Source organism: Mizuhopecten yessoensis, unplaced genomic scaffold (assembly GCF_002113885.1).
Source record: "Mizuhopecten yessoensis strain PY_sf001 unplaced genomic scaffold, ASM211388v2 scaffold715511, whole genome shotgun sequence".
Lineage (NCBI taxonomy): Eukaryota > Metazoa > Mollusca > Bivalvia > Pectinida > Pectinidae > Mizuhopecten > Mizuhopecten yessoensis.
This window is the reverse complement of record NW_018479654.1, coordinates 197-19,156: the sequence shown is the minus strand read 5'-3', so window position 1 is coordinate 19,156 and position 18,960 is coordinate 197. Positions and strand designations below refer to the sequence as shown.

General features: G+C 35.5%; 1 protein-coding gene and 1 long non-coding RNA gene across 2 annotated transcripts; both read left to right on the top strand.

Annotated features, from left to right (window-relative positions):
• The first annotated feature begins 9,184 nt into the window (after positions 1-9,184).
• LOC110441114 lies at positions 9,185-12,566 on the top strand. Its single transcript, XR_002461830.1, has 2 exons — positions 9,185-9,273; positions 9,489-12,566. It is a non-coding gene; the product is annotated as an uncharacterized LOC110441114 (long non-coding RNA).
• A 2,163-nt stretch (positions 12,567-14,729) lies between these two features.
• On the top strand, positions 14,730-15,437 carry LOC110441113. The gene has a single exon (XM_021484213.1). The coding sequence runs from the start codon at positions 14,730-14,732 to the stop codon at positions 15,435-15,437; it is 708 nt and encodes a 235-aa protein (XP_021339888.1).
• Positions 15,438-18,960: the final 3,523 nt, after the last annotated feature.

The window sequence follows — 18,960 nt, the reverse complement described above, 5'->3', positions numbered from 1 at the left end:
GGACGACGGACGGACGACGGACGCTGCACCACGGCATAAGCTCACCTGGCACGAAGTGCCAGGTGAGCTAAACACAACTCACCCCAAAAACAATAAGTAGAAACTAAGAAGATAAAACAACTGCATATTAAATAAAGATGAATCGTAAAGTTCATGCTAACGGTTTATCAGGAAATTTTAAACGAGGGTGATAAAAGCAGTCTTTGCTGGGGTCAAGTTAAGGGTATAGGCAATGAGTCGGTGATCCTGCAATCTTTGCAGGGGCTCCCACATGTGTCGCCCCAATGGGTCAACTATATGGCGATCTTTTAAATAATTAAAAGTAGATAGAGCCTGACAAATTTCATGAAAGGAAATTACCTTGATCTACATTCTAGGTTACACGGGCCGAATATATGTCAACAAATTAAAACTACTTCTTTTTCAAAAGAAACAAAAAATGCCGAGACTAGTAAATAGCTAGTAACTTCCTGAAATGGAGTCCGACAACGATTTTAAATAAAAAAAGACTTTGACGTATTTTCAAGGTAGGGGAGGTTTCATTTAAACGAATTTTCAATATTCAATTGTTGTTTGGCCAGTGGCATTACCGGCTAAAATATTATCAAGTTTGTTTGAAAAATTACTTTAACACATTTTTCAAAGTCAAAGGTGTCAAATATATTGTTACCATCAAACGATTTTGTTCCCAATAACCAAAAAAGCAGAAGTTGGGTATAATCGACAAGTGGCATGCTGAGATGAAAGGGTGTCGTCTCACCTAACATATATTTGGTATTTTCCTATATACAGGTAAGGTGTTGTGTATATGCTAGGTGAGATTTGGTGTCAGTTAGAGAACAATAGGATTCAATTACAGGTAAATCATAGTCTGTACTATAAAGTGTCTTACCATATGAATATGAACGCATACATAGGGATGATTTTTGGTGTTAAATCATATTTACTTATGATATTGTTTCCACTTCATATATTACAGACTTCATAATAACATAGGGAATATCAGATTATATGTCCTAACTTTACATACTATTCTCTTTCAATGTATGTTTTTTCAAGTATACTTCTTGACCAAAAACATCCTTTCAATTAGGTAAGTGGTTCCTCTGGTCAAGGTTGTAACATCATTATACCAGTTTTGGATACGTTGGTCATGTAACCTAGTTTTCAATGTATGTTTCAAAATAATGTGCTTACGGTGCATGTCCCCTGAAACATGTATAGCCTTATAACTTCATCCCGAGTTAGTATCTTCTTAATATAATGTAGCCATTTGAAATGACAAAGTGTAATTTTCATGTTAACAGTGTATCATCTTGTTTACATTACTCAAAATAATGGTAAACAAATATTCAAAGTAGTTTTCATGTACTATTCCGTCTATACCACATGCCTGCAGTGCTAGTAACTTAATGTTTATTATTGTATATGGTAAGATTCTTTCTCTTCAATTTTATCTTACGAAGTGTATTTCAGTAAAGTATTGAATACATGAACATGCAAGTCTCACCAGATTAAGAATTGTTTGCATTCATTGAGACTGGAAAATAAAGAAATGTTCCTGGAGAACTAGGGCATTATTAGGAATGCTACACCACAGACATACATGTGAAAGATGAATTTCGCTTTCTTTTAATTCGTTGTAAATGTTAAATTCTTAGAGTACGGTTTTTCCTAAGGCTATTCAGTTTTATTGTTACGTCTAAAAAATAGTTAGCAGCTATGTTAGGGACATTCATCTTTGAAGCTATCAGAACCCCTTACTTAATCATATTGTAAATAATGTTCATTGTCTCTATACTTTCTCTACACAACGTTTTTTTGTATATCATGAACCACACGAAATGGGCCAATAACCCAAAGTGTGAATAAAGCATTAAATTTTGAATAACCAAATAATAAAAAAATAATCATTTACATTTTAATGTAAGAACGCATTATATCGTGAACATGTTTTGAACCTAAAGCATACCACTGTACCAGTATCTTCAGAATCCAGATGCTGCAATAGATTTAAATAGGACCATTGTAATTACAAAACAGAAGTGATAAATATACAACAGTGATCTCACCAAGTTATACCAAGTGATACATGAACCTGAGTTGTAAAGCAATTATGTTATTTGTTGTAGTGATGTAAAAATCAAACAAAAACAAAAAAAAGTTCATTCAATCCAAAAAAGGTTTTTTGAATTCCTTGAGAGAAATTCATATTAGGAGTGACCAACATATATTATTGATATCATTTATGGTGGGTACATAATTGTCTGACATACGGTATATATCGCTGACAATTTTCAAAAAAAAAGGATATAGTGGAGGAATGAATGACACGGGGGTAATGAAATAACAATTTCAGATATATCGACTTAGGACCTTTCCATCCATGAAGAGTGTTTGATTCTAGGATATCTGGATCTGAAGAAGAAGAATGTTGAAATTTCAGCCAATTTTCCCTCTTTGGCCCCTCCCTATAGGCCCTAGGGAAGGGCCAGGTTCTTAATTTTCATACCATAAAAATTCAGTCACATGATAGTCATTCCAACCAACTTTGTTCCCACTGAGAGTAAACAAATATACCCAAAAGTGTTATTTCCCAATATAAACAACAGTAAGGCCAAAAACAAGATTACATATGCTTTGGATAACCTGATCATGACCTACCTTAAATTTTCCTGTGGACCGTAGGGAACATTTTATCACCTACTTTGTATCCATGAAGATCCATGAAGATCATTTTAATTGATACTCCGGCAAAGATCACATACANACAGATCGTGAAGCATCTTCAAACTGTATCTCTAAAATTAATCTAAAATGTAATCGACATCAGAAGATATGTTATTCATATTCATGACTATAACAAACTTTATTGGATGCACAAAACCAATACATCAAAAAGTTAAAAGCTTTTAAGGGTGCGTCAGTTATGAAATTATTTAGATTTGCTCAAGATAATATTAATGATTTCAACTTCTGAAAACAAACCTGACGTGTTCACAGCTGCAAGGCTTTTAAATTACCTCCAATACAATACAGTCAAAACCTGCCACACTACATATTATATAATTTTGTAAATTATACACTTAACTTTCACACCTGTGTATATCTCGATGCGTAAGGCTATGAATGCAAATAACATATTAAAGCAGTGCTTGTCATGAAGTTGTTTACAAACTAACAACTCAATTATGTAAACACCTCATAAACGTGATAAATTTTTTTTAAATATTTATCTTTACTTGATCTCTGAGGAAGTGTTGCATCAATAGTCTTAATGTAGGTGTTTGTGACCAGGTATCTAAATGATCTTTGATAAGTGTTTGTAACCAGGTATCTCAGTGGTCTATAGTGAGAATTTGTAACCACAGGGATCTCAGTGGTCTATAGTAAGTTTTTGTGTAAAGGTATCTCAGTGAACTATATTTTTTGTGATCGGGTATCTCAGTTGTCCATAGGTAGTGCGTCTGTTACTGTTCGTGACTATAGCTAGGTACATGTAACTCAGTGAACTATTACCAGTGATTGTGACCAGGTATCTCAGTGGTTTATAGTATAATTAGAGTGTGTGACCAATTATATCAATGACCTGTTAGTAGAGTTTGTGAGTGACCACGTATCTGAATGGAAACATATAAAAATCAGTCAAAGTCATGGACCCAGGTCTAGTCTAATTCCTTGGTAGATTGACGAATCATATCTACATGTAGCTTATTTTTCCAGATCTCGTGAGTTACGTCCCCTTAACACCTTTCGACTCGTAGGTCAGACCACGGAATTAGATTGCTATCTAAGTCCGTGCTAGAATTGACCATTTTCAGCCAGTAATTAAACTTGCTTAATTATTCTGTTACCTCATGATTTCATCATGAAGAACAACTAAAAAGACGATTGGCAATTTGACACTCTAAAGTGTTTTTTTTTAGATCACCTGGCCCGAAGGGCCAAATGAGCTTATGGCATGGTGCGGCGTCCGTCGTCAACATTTTACTTTAAACAACTTCTTCTCAGTAACCATAAGGCCTAGGGTGATGATATTTGGCCAGAAGCATGCTGGGATGAAGGGCTACCAAGTTTGTTCAAATACATGACCTTGACTTATATTCTAGGTCACAGGGGTCAAATATGTTTAAAACATTTAAACAACTTCTTCTGAATAACCAATAGGCCTTGGGTGCATAAATTTGGCCAGTAACATGCTGGGATAAAGGGTTACCAAGTTTGTTCAAATAAATGACATTGATTTATATTCAAGGTCACAGGGGTCAAATATGTTTAAAACATTTAAACAACTTCTATTGAATAACCAAGAGGCCTAAGGTGGTGATATTTGGCCAGTAGCATGCTGGGATGAAGGGCCACCAAATTTGTTCAAATAAATGAACTTCATTCATTTTCAAGGTCACAGGGGTCAAATATGTTTAAAACCTTTGAACAACTTCTTCTGAATAACCAAAATGCCCAGGGTGATGATATTTGGCCAGTAGCATGCTGTGGTGAAGGGCTACCAAATTTGTTCAAATGAATGACCTTGACCAACTTTCAAGGTCACAGGTGTCAAATGTCTTAAAATCTTCAAACAACTTCTTCTCAATAACCAAAAGGCCCAGGGTACTGATATTTGGCCTGTAGCAATCAGGGCTACCAAATTTGTTCAAATGAATGACCTTGACCCACTTTCAACCTAATGTCATTGTTTGACATTCAAGGTCACACTGATATTCTGCCTGTAGCTGTATTTTAGTCCACTTTTAAGTTTACAAGTGTGAGATTAATACCAGGTGAGCGATGCAGGCCCATTGGGCCTCTTGTTTATATACACATCTTTTATAATTATTAATATTTTGTAATATTTTATTTTGAGCACACGGCTTTTCCCCCATAAAAAAAATCAAAAGGTTGGCAAGTATGTATTTATCATTTATAACCATATATCATTTGTTTACAAAAAAATAAGTGCAATTCATGCCTTTATTAAATACAGATACAATTAAAGGTAGAACAAATATTAGAAATAATAACGTTAATGGTAAAAGACATTGTACATGCAGGGATGTGTAGTCCACTACACATCCCTGGTACATGTAAAGGGGACTAATATTTATTTCAACAAATTTTATTGGACAAAAAAATTGAACAATTGGATGAGACAAGAGGCTTAGCCTATATAAGTCTTCTCTTAACCGGTATAGATGGACAGAAAGCATACATTTAATACATTGCTCAACAAGACACACTCATATACACTTACAAACATATAGGCTAGAACATTCAACCAAGTTATAATTATAAGAAAGAAAAAGAAACATTATTTGATGACATTTGAAAACTTATAAAACACTTTCTTAGCAAATCATATATATGTTTGTACACTCAGACCACAGTCCATAACACACATACACACACACCCTCACATACACACATATATATATAATATGCATTAAGGAGACTTAATGGAATGCTTGATGTTTGTCATTTTTTGTAAGTTTCGTTGTTTTTAATTAAATAGAAGAGACAAAACTGATTAAATAACTTGTAAAAAGAAACTTTTTTCAACACGTCTAAATACATTTTGTACATCTTAACCCATTACAAACTACCAGCAATTGCCGCCTTATTATATATAAATGAATCTCGAATCCCCCTCGACTTTCCATCTTGAACCTCTGAAATACACTATATATGCTATGTTGATATGGGTCTCAGCATTATGTGTTCTGTGACCCATATCAGTATAGCATGTGCGACTGACTTGAAGCAAATCAGACCAGGGTAGGGAGGGGGACGGGGGAGTCGTGTTGTGACACAGACACGAACTGAAAAAGTAGGCTACGCATACTTACCTTTAACCCACATATGCGCGTACATACATGTATCTCAGGGGGCTCATCAGCATTGTCGTTGATAAACAAAGAATCTCTTCGTCTGATCGGTTCTCCTTTGCACTGAAGTGACTAGACTTGCACAGGCCTATCTTTCGTGAAGCCGACAGTTGTTTTCTTGTTGAAAGAGTGAAAAACACATATTAAAATTGGTAGACCTTTTAGAGTCAAACATGAAACTTGTCTGTGATGAGGTCAAAACTGTTAAAATTCACTCCAAACTCTTATATTGATCATGCAGGCTTCCCAGTGAAGTTTCCTGTTCTGGTCTTTTTCAACCAATCAGAATGTGGCAAATTTTGAAGCCCGCGATTTTCAAACCGCAAATATTTGTATTGCGAAACATGATTCGTCAAAAACGTTGATAACTTTAATTTTTAAACCCGTTTTAAGGAAGAAACACTTCAAACCATAACGCATATGTTTGCCTAGTTCATGTAAACAATGTCCAATTTTTTTTCGGTTCATGAAAAATCTACATATTTGCCTAAATTGACAAGCCCAAAGCCCCAAACTAGTAAACAAATGTTGATGTTTACTATGAAACATAAGTTGGGCTTGTTTATATTTTTTCAAAATCAACCTGTAACCTATAGTTCACTTATTAATATGTTGTATATCTTAGCCCTGTATGACCCCTGAACTAATTACTATATTGTATATCCTAGCCCTGTATGACCCCTGGAAGGGGCTAGCATGAGTGTATTTCTGGGTGGTAACAGACCTGGGGAAAACTTTGGTAGTTGCCTATAATAATAATTTGAGGTTCTTACAAATGTATATACCGCTTCATCACAACCTATTTCCTAGGTCGTCTCAAAGCAGTTCACAAATCATTTTCCCAGGGTTAGACACTTACTTTTTTTTGCTTGGTAGTACACAGGACTAGTTAAATATATTATTTACTAGTCCTTTGTCAATGTAACTTGTCCCAGATTTCCTGATGTATGGAAACCTCGCGATCTACAGCATTAAACAGCAAAAGTAGGGGACAGTCCACAGGACTTAAAATAACTACTGCCATACAAATATGGTAAAGTTTGAGGAAAGTTTTGAGAATAATCATGCAATACCGGTATATGTTATTTTATTTTCCAAAGGACCAGTTAGGTAATTAGGTGATGCACTAGTCCTTGCTGAAATCTACTAGTCCAGGACTAGCAGACTAGTGTTAGTGTTGAACCCTGTTTCCGTGGTTATAGGGCCATTGTAACCGGCCAATAACTTTCTCAACTCCCTGGGGAGCATACAGCCGGTGCTGCCATTCCGGCACTCACAGCTAGCATTCTACATTCTACAATTCTAGCACTGCCCAACCACATACATAAAAGTACAAAAATAACAAGAATTTGAAATTGAATCAACAAAAACACTGAAAAGTGACGTGTTTATTTATTGCTATACATTTTACTGTAAGAAACAGCTAGATGAAAAAATTTTGCAAATCACATTGAAGGTTTTATTTGATAAAAACTAAAATTTCCCTTGACGTGGGAATACTGATGAAATTTCCCAATTTTTGCCAAATGCCAATGATATTTTCCCAATTCCTGCTCAGGGACCCTTTCCCAAAATAGCTGGCAAAAACCCTGGTAATAATGTTGACTTGCTTGTTATGTTTTGTTATATTTTCATTTAGAGAATCTTGAGGCTGCTTTGTTCTTGAATATTTTTTTGTTTTATGTTGAAATGTTTCAAAATTATAATGTATATATACATTTCCTAAATTTCTTAGACAAGATTTCTCAAAATATTTACAGTGTAGGAAATCTTCTAGCATGGATGTTTAATTAATGAAGTTATAGCCTGGCTAGAAGCTATTAATTACTGTACATACAATGTGACACAGTTGATATTTAGGCTTGCCTTGCTAAAATTGACCATTTTCAGCCAATAAACTTGCTCAATAAACTTATTCTGATTGAGTATAAGACCTAATGGTTTCATCAGAAAGAACTCAAAAGATGATTGATGTACACACGAGTGTTATTTTTACCTAGGGGGCATAAACACGTGACATTTTTTGATGATTATTTATGTTACCACGGAATTAGTTTATCTAAGTCCGTGATGTTACGTTAGAAATTTCAAAAGGTTGGCAAATCTGCATTTGTGAAATTGTACAAATTTCACAAATGCAGATTTGCCAACCTTTTGATACATATTCACATACATGTATCATTGTATGTGAATATGTATCATCTGCTTACAAAAACAAAGTGCAATTAACACCTTCGGGGGGGGGGGGGGGGAATATTGTGACACCGACACGAACCGACAAAGTAGGCGAAGCATAAATTATTTCAATCACCTTTAACCGACATAAAAGTACACATTTATGCGCGTACATAGTGACATACTACAGGCGGCACATCAGCATTGTCGTTGAGACTAGACTTGCACAGGCCTAGCTTTCGTGAAGCTGACGACTGTTTTCTTGATGATAGAGTGACAGGCACATATTGAAATCAGTAGACCTTAGAGTCAAACATAATACCTGTCTGTGAGAGGTCAATACTGGTAAAATTCGCTCAATAGCTACTCTTGTCGATCGGTAGGCCTTTACCCTCCCGTGTTCTTATTCCCGGCGAAGAAGTTACGATGTTAAACATATTTTCTATTCCCACAGAAATGTTTAAAACGGTGAATTTTTAACTTCTGATCTATTAATAACCAATCAGAGCGTCGCAAATTTTTAAAGTCCGTTCTGCACGATGTAAAGAAAAAAGATCGCATAGTATTGTAGTTTCGTTTTGTGTTACTATATTTAGATTTTTGCTTGAACTATATAATATACCACGCATACGATACAAAAAGAGCTCGCTGTAAGGTTACAAAGGTTAAGTAAGGTTACAAAGGTTAAGTGTGTTCAAACTTCCCAATAAACGAGAGGCCTAGGGTGATTGAAGGGATATCAGGTCTGTTCTTTTCAAAAGGCTGGATCTTCTTTGAACGTCAGAAATGCCAAAATGTTTTAAAACATTAAAACAACTTTATCTCAATAAACAGAGATGTCTAGGGTTATACTATTTGGGTATCGAGTTGGTACCAATGAATTACTTTAATATACTTTCAATGTCACCGAATAATAAAAAAAAACTAGGTTTATGATGATTGCCTTCCAGTATAATAGTTTAAAGTGCTATTAAGTGTGGAGTCGGAATACATGTCTTCATTTAATTTCAACTAGTGTTATTGACAGATGTAATAGTCAAATGGATTGAATAACAGGCAAGTCTATATGAATTCTTTCCTTGGGTGGCTCTAAATTTGATCTAATTTATATATGCAATATACCAATAACAAAGAAAATGTTCTATACCTCAACTCGTTCTTTTTTCATGTAGTCAAAACAACAGTGCAGTGAAAGGGAATCCAACATGTCCAAATGGTAAGCCATTATAGATGAAAGATATATAGAAATGTGATAAACCGTCTATACGCTGACTGTAATTTCACAGCTGCGTCGTTTAATTATTATTGAATGTAAAATATTTATTTTTATAGATTATATTGGCAACAATGCAAAGATGTACTTGATTAATACCTATATCAGTGAACTTGAATGTAACTTGCATTGGCTGATAGTATAATTGCTGCTTACAGGGACTCCGAAAGTATGCAATGGGCAGCCTTAAAAGTTGCAGGAAAAGTTGGAGCTTCTTTAATTTTTCCTTGGGCAGCCGCAGCTTTAGATGCAGCTGAAGGTGTATACAATTTAAGTCAGGGAGACACGAAAGGCGCCTGCGTGAACTTTGGATCGGCAGTCGTAAGCTGCGTTACTGGCGGCTTACACATATCTGGAAATGAAGTCGTTACCGAGACGACTAAAAAGATGACTCAGAAAACCACAGAGACTTTTGTAAAGAACAATTTAGCAACGAGAGTTGTTGACAAAGCTGTTACTGAAACTTGTAAGACAAGTTTTAAACAGACCCAACTTGAAATTGTCAAGACAGTAGGGTTAACAGAATGCGGAAATGAAGGCCTTAAGAACTGTATGAGAACATGCTAAAGATGGTAGATCATATAGTACAGTATCCTCAAAGGAGGTTGAACAGGCATCGGAAAACGAAGTTGTGAAGGATACTGATAAGGAAACCATCGATGTAATTACAAAGGACGTTGTTCAGTTTACTGCTGAATAGGTCACAAAGAAAGTTGTCAAATTTTTCGTAAATATAGACATATTTCTATTTAAATAAGTATTGGACGCCTTCAAAAATACTTACCAGAAAACCTTAGTTCTCAGAATAAACTATTCTTATACCATAAGACAGAAGTTCCCATCTCAGCTATTTATATTGTTTTAATTATGTATGATTATATTTCAAATTTAAACACATAAGATTTAATTCTTTGGTGTGTTTAACAGAATTCTTTTTGTTCTGGATATAGGAGGAAAGGTAAATTAAATGTCCAAGATAACAGTGCTGTGTCATTCATTTAAAACTAATAACAGATGAAAAATACTTAAATCGAATAAATTTTCACACAGCATATACATCTTTTCTCTTGTATACGATTTTTGTTTCTGTTGAATGATTCGCATCTCCCTGTATATATCAATTAGTCATTAGAAATTATATATTGTCTGTTATAAACGTGATTCCCGACTGATTTTAGGTTTATCATGTGACGGTACTTTAACACATTTTGAAATGGATGCCAGCTCACGAAGTTAATTGTAACTTATAAAATGCATCAATGGTTTGGGACCGTATAATTTTTCCAAGAATCAATCGAGTGGAAATGTCATCAACATCAACGATCAACAATGTTGACATCCAGTAAAAAAAAACATATGATTACAAAACACAAGACATATTTTGTTCAGAACATTTGTATTTGGTTATACAGAAACGAAGCAAAATATCCAAATGAAGTTTAAAATGACAAAATCTGTTCTAGGTTCAAAACAAACTATCATCTTATATTGTATATCCCAGTAATGTTAACCCTACCCTCTTTAGCATGTAACAATGTTATTTTGTATAAAGTTTGGTATATATACGTTTGTTTGTAGATTAGACTAACTTTCCTTTTATTATGCACATATTTTTGTAATATTTCAAGCTTTCTATGATATCAGTCGTAAATGTATTTGAGATACTTGTGTGTAATATATAACAATTTGACGACAGTTATCATAACTCCTTACATGTTTTATTAACAAGACGACTATGAAATATCGCCTCTGGCTTAACAGGTTTTCAATTCACCATAAAATGTGTCTGTGATTTTTTTAATCAGGTGTTACATTAAATAACCACGTACTCATAATTAAGATACTAATAATTGTAAACCAAATAAGATTATTTAAATAGCCACGTCAAAATAGATAATAATATTCTCTCTTAGAATAGATGTCAATTCTGATATTGTTTTATCATTGGCATAAACAGCAAATTGTTTGTCAATTCTCATATTTAATCCAGTCAATTACTGAATTGGGTAAATATTAAAGCACTGCTTAGTATGAGACCCTTTGTTCATGGAGTTTGGTACTTTTTTATATCCTATCGTAGTAATTTGTTGTTAATTATTCACCATTTTTCTTTCCCATATAAGGTATAAAGAGGAACATTATGATTTGAAGTTGAGAAATGACGTGTATATATTTAGATTATTTTAAAGAAAATAGTTTAATTTTGGTTAATTAGTGTGAAATCAAATATCAATTCATTTAGACTATTTGTTAATAAAAACAATTCATTCATAAAAAAGCTTGTAGTGGTATGAATACACACATTAACTTTACCATAATTCGAGAAGAAGACAAAAGTATGTCTTTATTCGAAAACATTATTTTGCATATTGCAAATAAACTTAACTTCTTTAAGACAGTTCGTGTTTATCCTGATAAAGCCGAATTGATTCATTGAGCCATGGAGAAATATAAAAATGTTAAGTACTTTCAGATAAAAATACAAATAGCTTGATAAGCAGAATTTTAGAGAAGTACAAAAGTATTGCATGTGGTTCAATATTAAAAAATTGTTGTAACCTAAGCTTTCCCATAAGATAAAACATTTTTGATTTTTTCATATTTCAGTGAGACGATCTCTTAATCAAAGTGTCGTGTGTATAAAACCTTAGAACTTAAGAAATGTCATTTTATCTCATCTTTTCTCATCATATTAGTTTTGAGAAAGCAGACGTCTACATCACGATGTTTGTTTATTTTGATGATACGTTTATGTGCTGCTTTACTGATCGAGCCTATTAAAACAAAATGAAATGGTATTCTAGCTCCAAAAAAAATCTTACTTTACTTTACACTTTCACAATTTCTTAGTCCAAACAATAGAATAAATATAGAAAATTAAAAAATGTCTGTGAGACATGAATGCTCCCGCCGCCTGGTGAAACTAGTTTCAGTGTTTGATGTTCTATAAATGGTTACAACTACTTTGATCCTGATACCCTGAAATATGTTGACCTTGACCTTGGAACCCTGACACACAAAAACAATGTCAGGAGGTATTCTGTGAATAAACTCTCATCAAAATAAGTTAAGAAGTGAAGAAGCTAGAGTGCTGACACTGAATAGGTTGATGATTTTCTTGTATAACTGTAACTGTGATCCTTTTCTTATTTTCATTATTGTTATCATAACTATTATTTATGTAACTGTATCTTGGTGGCTATGTATTAAACACATTTGATGGTATTTCATTGACATTTCTAGAAGTCTTTTGTTTGTCAAAGATTGACTTTTCTATCGGTTATAAAAAAGAACCGGGTGATGCCATAATATTTGTTTAAATCATTTCTAAATATTCATCAGTTGTAAAGAAAAACTACGATTGACAAACTGTACTAATTTTTACAACCAGTTTGGTTTTGGTTCCCAGTTTGATGGCTTTAGTTATAAATAATACTAAACGCAGTTTATCAATTATGTTTGAATTTGCTGAAAACATATGTTTATACATTTGCTTCATTTGTACTCTCAAACTACACCTGTCAACAATAAAAACATACGTGATGATATAAACAAATTGGTACCAGTCCCAGCCTATTTTTGCGAATTATATAATTATCTATCCTTTTTGAAATAAACAAACGTAAAAATATGGCATGCAGTCGGTTTTTAACCAAAATGTTACATTAATGATGTTAGCAGACTCCAGCGGTAACCCCTGGTTTAAGGAACCTTACATTTATAGAAGACATAATAAATGCATTTTGATAATAATAATAATAATTCGAGGTTCTTATATACTGACCTAGTTCGTAGGATGTCTCAAAATTGTTCACAAATTATTATCCGTGGTTATAGGGCCTTTGCAACCAGCCAATATCTTTCTCAGCTCCCTTATAAGGAACATACAGCCGGTGTTGCCATTTCGGCGCTCACAGCTAACATTCAACAATTCTAGCACTACCCAACTACGTTCTCATTTACAGCTGAGTAGACTGGATCAAGCGGAGTAAAGTATCTTGTTCAAGGATACAACACAGCGCCGTGATGTGACTCAACCCGCAACCCTTCGGTCACGAGCCCGGCGTCCTACCACTAGACTACCGTGCCTCTTCAAACTTTTACCATTTTAACATCCGTCAAATCTTCAGATGTTCAGGAATGTTGGGAAAACGTCCAATTTGATTACAGATCAGATTTATATGCGCATTACCTTAAACATAATCTGTATAACAATTATATCAAAATATAATGCGTGTCAGCTAATAGTCTCACAGTTTGTGGAAATGTAAGAGGAAGCATGATGTCCGCTATATGTTCTTGTTAGTTATTTCTTTGTTAAATGCAGTCATCAAAATACTTCAGGTGTTGTTTTTTTTGCAAAAATGGAAATATTTTGAGTAAAAAGGTCATTGATGGGGATTTTTTCTTTGAATGATAAGAAATGTATTGACCACGTCGATTATATTTACCCCTTTGAATGTCTACATCAGTTGCTTACTTTGCTCGTTACCGAAAACATTTACATGGCGGTGTCATTGATGAAGTGGAAACTTACCTTTCCAGAGCAACTGGGCTTATTTCGAATACCAATATTTAGATGTTACATATCAAATACAGACGGACAAACTTACAACATAAGGTTACGACAAAGGTTATGACCGCTACGGACACCTTTGGTGATTATCTTGAAATGGTCTTCAATTCGTCTCAGATTCACGTCGTGGCTGTTGTCAATGAAGCATGAAACACATACCTTTCTTACCATGTCTGAAGACTCATATTGCAGAAATCTCAATGAGATTGCGGATTCCCCTTCAACACTTAGGGCCAACGAGATTGTTATTAAGGAAACGATATTTATCTCGATATGTAAATCAGGACACCTGTGGACAACAATTAAATTAATAGAAGCTCCTCCTCGACACTTTAGTGGTTACGCTCACTATCAATGAAGCAAGTTTAAGATGATATATATCTTAGTGTCAACAAAGTCGTAACTCGATTCCAGAGTCTTAAAAAACTAGGGCAAATACATTTACTTTTACATGGAATTGGGTTACCTCATTCGATGCGATCTTCTGCCGGATCGAAGGGAAATATATTTCCGTAGTAGCAAACTCACTGTTGATGTTACTTGGCTTTGATAACACAGCCTTCGTGAGGATTTACAAATACTCCCCGACACCCTGAAACCTCGATATTCTATTTTTTTAAATCTAGTAGTATACCTTCTCATACAAATTTGAATACATTTATCAAAATACTATTTTCTTGTCAAATGTTCAGATATTTCCTACCCATCAAATTAAAGGGTTTTTGGCACCCGAAAAGGACAAACCCAAAACCGCAACGAGGGCTCTAGCTCAAATATAACACAAAGCACAACACAAAACACGCATTTCCCACAATTTCTTGTGATGACCTCCGCACAGAGTGACAAAACAACGGCCTCGTTGTCGCCTCTGCTGTTAAGGAATGACATGAAGGGAATGGCTGGAGATGTGAAATCTGTTAAGCTTCTGGGATCGGGCGATCTCGTTAAAGAGGTTTATCGTCAACAACAGGCGAAGAACCTACTCGGAATAACCAGTTTTGGGGGCATCGGTGTCAGTGTGAAACCACACTCATCACTTAATTGCAGCAAGGGGGTAACTAGGTGCCCAGTCTTGCGCACTGACACCGATGACGACATACTTGCATATTTCCAGGAGGAGAGCGTCCCGTTCTCCAAGGTGAGACGGATGTGGACCAGAAAGAACAAAGACAAAATACGAACAAACACCTTCATCATTCCATTCTCATCACCAAAACTACCCCAAACACTAACGATCGGATATCAGATGTACAACGTTTCCGTCTACATCACAAATCCATTGCGATGTCGAAACTGTCAGAAGTACGGTCATCACGAAAAGCGATGTAGACGGAAAACGGTCTGCCAGTATTGTGGCCGTGAGGGTAACACCGAACAAAGTGACTGTGACATCGCCAACCTCCGCTGTGGCAACTGGGAGGGGAAGCACGCTGCCTCTTCACGAGACTGCCCTACCTGGAACCGAGAGAGAGAGATATATTACGGGTTAAATATACCCGAGGTGTCTCTTTCCCCGAGGCCAGGAGAATAGTCGAGAGTGCAGACATTGACCCTCTCACGCACAGGTAACTCGAGACAAGGCGCCGGTTGACAATGTTATGGTCAAAGATGCTTCGGTTCAAGTATCTAAGGACACTCACAAGTCCCAGACATGGCTGACCAACAGAACCTGAGGATCCTCACGGGAGATCCATCCCGTTTCACGACCAAAACGAAAAACAACAAACCTCACTAACAACCAGAAATTACACCACCATCAACAGTCAATGCTTCAAAAACTCATTTCTCGTCAGGAGAAAACCCTCCAAAACTTGGCCCATCTAGGGCACATATGCGTTCGCAGCGATCTCGCTCACTTTCCTCTATACCTCGATCACAACTGAGGTCAGAGCCCACATTACCAGAAAACAGACCAGAGAAAAAAAATAGAATAGGCGGGGGCAAATCTGAAGGGCCTGATCTGAATGTCACCTATGGCAAAGGATCGGAGGACCCAACAAATAGATTTAATGTCCTACATGATTTCAATGACGAATGCCTCAACGCTTCGCTCTTTAACTCTTTCGAAATAAAGTCCAAATAAAAAGATATGAACAATTCAATTTTCCAATTTAACATCCGCGGATTAAAGGCTAATATAGAAGAATCTCGGCATCTATCAGAACAGTTTAATCCTACCATTTTTTTGTCTACAAGAAATTATGATTAAAACCCCAATCACTCTGAGGAATTTCATACTCTACAGTAACATTCCAACTGTAGGTATCAGAGTAGCAGGTGGGACCGCTGTAGCTGTCCATAAGAATATTCCTCACAGAAAGATAAAGTTAAACACAAATTATTACACAGACAAATAACCATTTGTTCAATTTATCTTTCTCCGAGTGTTGTCTTCACTTCTGATCAACTGAATAGCATCGTCTCCCAACACCATTCATAATCCTCGGTGATTTCAATGGTCTCAATAGCCTGTGGGGTTCTCCAAACACAGGCGAGAGAGGAAGACGCATTGAGGAATTTACTTATAAAAACAACTTTTTAACAACAATACCCCTACCTATTTACACCCTGCTACAGGCTCTCGTACCCACATTGATCTGTCATTATGTCATCCTTCCATTCTACTTGATTATGCCTGGAAGGTTAATAATGATCTTTGTGGGAGTGATCACTTCCCTGTTTTCCTTAAGAATATTTGGGCTGCTCTTAATTATCCTTTACTTCGATGGCATGTGTACAAAAGCAGATTAGGTTCAATTCCAACCATGTGCAAGGAGGAACTTACTACTGAAAAAATTACTTACCTTGAAGACCCAAACAAAACCTTAACTAAAACACTGACCTCTATTGCCAAACAATCAATACCAAAATCCGCTCCAAAACCTACGAAGTTCCTTCTATCAGAAGAATCTTTTAAATCACGCAGTTGTCGGGCAGCTGCTCTAAGACGCTACTTGAACTGCCCGACCAATTCAAATTACAGTGATTTGAAAATCTGGCGAGCAAAGGTTCGGCGATCAATTTAAGTTGACAAAAGAAATAGCTGGAGAGAATATGTATCCAAGGTATCTTCAAACACGTCTCCTAAAAATGTTTGGGACATGATTCGGAAAATAAGTGGGAAAAGAAAATAGGCAACATCCTCCCACCTCATTAACAAAACAAAAACCGTCTAAGTCTGAATTTTCTGATGCATTTGCAAAACACATAGGTTGCTGCAACCTGCTGTTCTGCTAATTCTTGCACATTAGTTCGATTTTTCGTACAGTCATTCAAAATGAATGGCAGCAACGCTGGTCTCTCCAGACAGGCAACAAACTTGTTAAAGCACAACCGAAACTTAAAACATCTGTTCCTAGTCGGAAGGATCGTAGAGAGGAAGTTGTCCTCTCTCGGCTCCATAATGGGCACACATATCCTATTTATTCGTACCTTTTAAAACGAGAAGATCCACCTTCATGCTACGCATGTGACACTCTATTTACAGTGAAACATTTTTCAGTTCCGTGAACTCGAAGGTATTATTTAACTATTTCAAAGACATCGGTCTATCCTATAGACTCGGATGTCTTTTAATCCACCTTACCCTCTTTCGCGTCATATATATCACATAGTTAATATAATATATTCGTTATCTCTGTAATTATTTTTAACCCCCTTTTTTATATTAAATATCTACACATACAATGCGAATGTTTTTAGAAATGAACATTTTAATCTGATTTTATCTTCGCTATTCACATGTTTGTTTATAAAAATATATTAAATAAATAAATAAATAAATAAATCGCCATGGCCCTAAATGACATTAGCCGTCGATGGGCCGTTAAACAAACAAACAAACAAATATAGGTGTCTGACATGGTTGCAGCAAGAAAGAATCAAATTAACCAAAGGCATTAAATCAAGGGTTATTGATTCATAAGAAATTATAAAAACTCATTCTGTGTATATTAAACAAGGCAACGTGCGCAAAACGCAAACATTTACCTAATCTTATACAGGTGGTCTATAACCAGTCACGCTTATTGTTTGATCAGGCTCACGTGAACAGGCGAATATATTTTTCATTAAAAGCAAAACTGTTCGTTTAAATCACGCAAGCCCGGATATTTTGCTGCGTACGGTAAATCATTAGACGCTCATACTCGACACTTCGGTGATTACGCTCCCTTGCGCTCTCTGCAACCCTGAAATAAATCATTTCAAACAGAACGCACGCGGCTAACTATTTGTTTGATTGCATGTAAAAAAAAACTGACCAATCGCCAGGGCGATTCCTGCCCTTTGACGATTACAGAGAAGCGACAACCGACTTCAAAGCCAGTCAATTTTACCGTAACGCGACCAGGAGATTCTTTTGATGTTCATCAACGAAACAAAATAGTCTCCCCGTCTCATCCACAAGGTAAGGCTACATATTAGAAGCATAGTTACACGTGTTTGATACAAAATTGATAATTCTTTTATCAATATAAATTCCGACTCCAATCAAAGTATGTATGGTACAAATTTAGTGAAACTAATCCGACACAATATGGGCGTGGACATTTTTGTCAAATTCTACAAGGCGTTGAAACACTCGGATATTCATATTCAGAACATTTTTTATCATGTAGATACCGTCAGTTCCCACAACAGATTTACTGTATTTATACAAATAAACTGATTTTAACACAAATTGTTCATGTTAAGCTATTTATTTGGCTTGAGACATCCAAAATGTTCATGTTTTCCATGCAAGGCATTCTACATATGTGTCAACATGACACCGTGAAAGGATTACATATACATTAAATATGTTATTTCCCTTTAATACAGTAGTCTCTGCCATTAGTTTTAAAGTTCGATTGCTGATTGGAATATATCGCCCTTGGCTAGTTGCAAAATGGCGCATTGACCAATGGCATTGTACATTTATCCTACGGATCATGTAGAGAGATTCCCGTCATATTATTTGCCAGTCGAAGTCTAGTAATCTTCCATCGGAACCCAAAACTCTGATGAAGTAAATATACATGTTTGGTATCAATCAGTATCCACCTGTGATTTTA

Bases quoted from the DNA above. Each gene is read 5' to 3' on its own strand.
- LOC110441113 (XM_021484213.1), top strand. From the start codon at position 14,730: ATGACCTCCGCACAGAGTGACAAAACAACGGCCTCGTTGTCGCCTCTG.